The 4850-nt window shown below is 41.9% G+C and overlaps 1 protein-coding gene across 1 annotated transcript; it reads right to left on the reverse strand.

The window, feature by feature from the left end:
* Positions 1-1967: 1967 nt before the first annotated feature.
* hrh2a (histamine receptor H2a) lies at positions 1968-4379 on the reverse strand. Its single transcript, XM_072396426.1, has 2 exons — positions 3342-4379; positions 1968-2172 (listed from the first exon to the last, which is right to left on the reverse strand). The coding sequence occupies exons 1-2, from the start codon at positions 4345-4347 to the stop codon at positions 1997-1999; spliced, it is 1182 nt and encodes a 393-aa protein (XP_072252527.1). The 5' UTR covers positions 4348-4379; the 3' UTR covers positions 1968-1996.
* Between the last annotated feature and the right edge of the window lie 471 nt (positions 4380-4850).

Here is a 4850-nt window from a genome sequence, read left to right on the forward strand (position 1 = left end):
ATATGTATATACATATAGTATGCATTTCTTAATAATTCCTCCAAGGCAATAGCTTGTAGTATGAAAAGGGTTCAGTGTTAATGTGGTGACGGTTTGAAGCAATGTCTGTTGACAGCTGTGATGAATTGTGTCCACTGTACTCTTGTTCCTTACCACACACACACTGTCTGCATCCTCCCACATCATAATACAGATCCACGCTTATCGGCTTGTATTGCTTCCAGTTATGGTATTGTATGTGATATACCTCTTTTGAGATGCTCTTTATTGTTTTGGTTGTAATTTTTACTTTTTTTTTTTTTTTTTTAGGAGCAGAACATGTATTTTTTTCAGTCCTCAGTCACATTTAATGTATGAATCAATGTATACGTTTGCCAGCATTACACCGCAGAATTAAGAAATATCTGAAGGTGGCTGGAGTGTTTAACATGGACACAAAACATTACAATACTACACAGTTCAATGCACAGACGTATTTGCTCAAAGTCCATTTATCATTATGGGTCATCCATTTTGAATTAAATGTTTATTAGTCTTCTTCAGGCTGAAGATGTGGTACTTCAGGTTTCCACTGGAGTGCACTCTTGAGTCAGCATAAAAAATGTCCACTGGTTCGTGAAATTAATGATCAACAAGTCAGTTGGCTGGCCACAGTACTATCCACAGTCTCTGGAGTTCAAGAACTGGCTGTGCTTGTGCATCGATCCTCACTGAAGAGGTGCTGCTGAGATCCTGCTCTCTCTTTTTCTGTGTTCAAGTTAGGCTAGAGGGAATTCTAACAGAAAGAGATTTTTCTTGATTCATTCACCTTTGCAATCAATGGAGAGAGATACAATTCACTACTGAAGTGTGCATTCTTATTCTCATACAGTCCAAGCCACCTTGTTGGAGGTAGGACTGCTGCCTCTGGAGGTAACAAACGTGTTCAAATAGTACTTCCAGAGTACCTCAACTATATCCATATACTGTATCAAATATAAAAAAGATCTTATGTTATACATTAAAATGAAGCTGATGTTGGTTGCAAACCTTGGGGAGATTGATTTGATGCTGAACTTGTACTTAATTAAAAGTGCAGTAATTACTACACATCAAATCTGGATGACCTATAAATACACTCATACATACAATGCACTGACAAATATATGTTTGAAAAATTCCAATTTGTCAGTTTGAATACACATTGAATTGTATGTGTTTGTGTTTGCATGTTTGCTGCAATTCTGCAGTCTTATTAAGCCCCCACAATGGTAATCATAAAAGAAAAAAGAAAAAACTAGTTTTGTTGCTTTAACTAATTCACACTTGGCAAACTCATTAGTATGTGTTGTCCACAAATGCAGTGAAATGAAAGCAGGCTGTGAAACTGGATAATGTGTCTCCTCTGTGCTGAAAGCACATTTCTTGGCCTAATAAGCATATTGCCATATGGCCTAATGCACTGTGGATGACACAGCTAGGATCTGCGTATCACAGTTCATTTGTTCTGGGCAAGATGTGGCCTGTGGGGGCTGTTGAGATGCCAGTATATGCAGTATATCTACTTACATGTTGTATCATGGGTGGTTCTGCTGTAGCACTGAATGTGGTGGGGGTTGGTACATCTCTCCCTGTCTTTTGTCTGTCTGTTTCTCGTCATGCTGATGTTTTCTCGCTGGTTCTTGGTGGTATTGTGACCACAGCATGCTCCTGACCAGCACAGGCTCAGTTTGACCTAGGTTAATTGAAAAGAATAAGAACAACACATTTGTGTGCTTCTGAGAGTGAGTAGATTTTGTGTTTTAGAGAATTAGCGAAGCAGAATTTCTTGTAAGAGCCAGCGCAAAGACAAAGCATGGTGTTCATCTCAATATTATTTAATATGAGCGTTGTTGTAGCACGAACGCCCCCTCGATGACGATAACGGGTATTAGCACCACTGATGACTCAAACCTCACTGCAACCTTTTTCTATTTTTGTTAATGAAGTGTCAGATAAACACAGACTGAACAGTAATTTACCCTTCATTGCCACTGTCATGTGTGGCAGCAGTGCCATTTGTAAAGTGGATAGTTGTCGTGGCTGTACTCCTGTTCAGTTCTTCAGGCATGATGTTTTGGTCTGTTATAGCTGCCCTGCAAGTGGTAGGAGTGTGGCCACACAGCAGTGTCATCTCTGTCAGCTGCTCTCTGGCTGAGATGGAAAGCAGAAAAGATAAGAACTGGAGTGAAAAAAAAAAGCCAGGCATATTATCTTCATATAGGCTGTTTTCGTATTTCATGTACAGTACTGTGCAACAGTCTTGAGCTGTAATATCTCATTTCTTTTTATGTTGCCAGAAAAATGGAAATTGGGTGCAAAGATTTATTGAAATATGTGCAAACATAAATATGAATACAGTAAGGCAAAAAGTCAAACTTTGGTATGAGCTCTTCTGGTATGAGCACCGTTATTCTACAACACAGCTTGAACCCTCAAAGTAGTCTTCAGGAATAGTTCTCCAGGATTCTTGAAGGACATTTCAAAGCTCTTCTTGGGATGTTGGCTAACTTTTCTTCTGCTTTCTGTCAAGATGACCCCACACTGCTTTAATAATGTTGCAGCCTGGACTCTGGGGAGGTTTCATCACTCATTAATACCTGTTGCCACTGATTTGCAGTCCAGCTTTTATGTCATCTGGCATGCCTCACCATTTTCTCCCTGTTTCTTTTCTTTATGAATGGCTTCTCGGCAGCCGCACTTCCATGGAGACCATTTTTGATGAGGTGTCAACGAAGAGTAGATGGATTAAGCTTAATCTCTCAGGCCCCTTGTCCTTAAGGACATCCCTTTCAGATTCTGTTCATTTGCTGTAGATGGTTTATTAGGCCTGCCACTTCTTCTTTTGTCCTCCACTTTTCAGGAAACACAGGACATCATGCTGAGCTATGACAAGTATTCTGCTAACAACTTTGGAAATCACCCTGTTGGTGCAAAAATGCTGTCTGACAGACTGTTATCTTTGGCATTTTTCATAAAGGCGACTACAGAAATGGAAACAAATGACAAAGTGCCTAAAGCTACTAAATTAAATTTTTTTTTTTTTTTTTGCTAAGCTACAAGTTGACATAACCTTGACTTAGGTGCCTTTTTATGCTTAAATGATTAATAGGTCTGTATTAAGTGGCTCGACAAACAGAAAAAAAAATTGTCAGGTACAAAGACTGCACTATTTATCTAATTTAAGACATCACAAGAAAGTCTGGATCCTCGGAATCAAAATATAAAGAAATGAGGGGCAGCTCAAGACTTTTGCACAAAACTGTAAATATGCACTCTGAAATCGACCGTATTCTGGAAAAGCTTCAACTTAGCAGCTTCACCTGCTGTTACAGTTGAAGACGGCTGTCGGCTCCTCCACCCTTTGTAAACAGGGCAGCTGCATCTCAGTAGTTGGGTGTAGGCTGATCTGAAGTCTCTGTTAAAGGCTCCATAGATTATAGGATTCAGGGCTGAGTTGGCATATCCCAGCCACAACACAAAAGGAAATTCTGGTACTAAGCCAGGGTCTGGATGCTCCTTCAGGCCCAAGATTGTGAATAAGATAAAATAAGGTAACCAACAGACCACAAAAGCCCCGATCACCCCTGCCAGTGTAACTGTGGCTTTGTGCTCTCTCAGTACAACTGCCGAAACACTGCAGACCAGAGTGGTGCAGGTGGGAGGATTGTTCCTGCTGTTGTAGCTGGTGACACAAGTGGGTCGGGTGCTGACAATGCGCTTGGCCTGCGCTCGTGCAATACGGAGTATTTGGAGGTAGGTCCAGCACATAGCCACCAGAGGCAGGAAAAAGGTGAGAAGAGAGTCAGTGAGTACATAAGGTCTGTTCAACTCGAATCGACATCTCCTCTCTGCAGCCATAGGCCCGTGGTTCTGCACTGTCCCATTCACAGTATTCCACCCCATTTGGATGGGTAAGAAAGACACGGCCACAGACACTGTCCAGACACTCGCCATGGCTACAGCAACTCTCCACGGCAACACTAGTGATGCGTATCTCAGAGGCATAGTCACAGCCAGGTAGCGGTCCACACTGATGGCCAGCAGTGTAAGGATGGAAGCGGTACACAGCATGACATCCATGCAGATGTAGAAGTTGCAGAAGACTGGGCCAAGCGGCCAGTCATCATTAAACTGGAGGAGGGCAGAGAACGGGAGGACCAAGAGGCCGAGCAGCAGGTCTGTCACAGCCAGAGACACGATGAAACAGTTTGTGATGCAGCGGAGGCGTCGAGAGGCACAGACAGCCAGACACACCAGCACATTACCACCCACAGTCAGAAGGATGAGGAGGGACAGAATGACACCCAACATCACTTTTGACAACATTATTACCGCTTCTTCACTGGAGACAACCTGATGGCATCACGGCTGGAGCTGCATGTTAATCATAGTTATGTTCATTTTTTAATAAGTAGGCTCACATTGTAACCCTCAAGCTCACAAATAACGTATTTGAATATGTTCATTTGGAATGTTCAGGGGGTCTCTATAATGAATTAAAATCTTGTAACGTGATTTATTCTGCTCCAGGTGTTCCATCTTTTTCATATCTTCCTGTTGTTGAAAACCTGGAAACCTTCAACTCTCCTGTCTTTTGATCAGAATACTCTTCATATGCACATTTGTTATAATATTCATCCCAAAATGAAGTTGGTCGGTCAACATTTGGTTTTTCACAAATGGTGCAACATAGAGGTGCAACTCAGTTCTGTCATTGGCTTTCTTCCTGATGACTTGTTAACAGTTGCTCATGGCGAGGTGCTGTCTTCAACACAGTTTTCATGGCTGGAGTGACACCTAGTGGACAAAGATGACAAACACAGTTGGGG

This window comes from Leuresthes tenuis, unplaced genomic scaffold (assembly GCF_036924035.1).
Source record: "Leuresthes tenuis unplaced genomic scaffold, fLeuTen1.0.hap1 SCAF_11, whole genome shotgun sequence".
NCBI classification, from domain to species: domain Eukaryota; kingdom Metazoa; phylum Chordata; class Actinopteri; order Atheriniformes; family Atherinopsidae; genus Leuresthes; species Leuresthes tenuis.

Coding starts and splice junctions, on each gene's coding strand:
- hrh2a (XM_072396426.1), bottom strand. CDS start 4,347: ATGTTGTCAAAAGTGATGTTGGGTGTCATTCTGTCCCTCCTCATCCTT. Junction 2,173..3,341: donor GTCTTCAACTGTAACAGCAG/GTGAAGCTGCTA, acceptor TTTCCATCTCAG/CCAGAGAGCAGCTGACAGAG.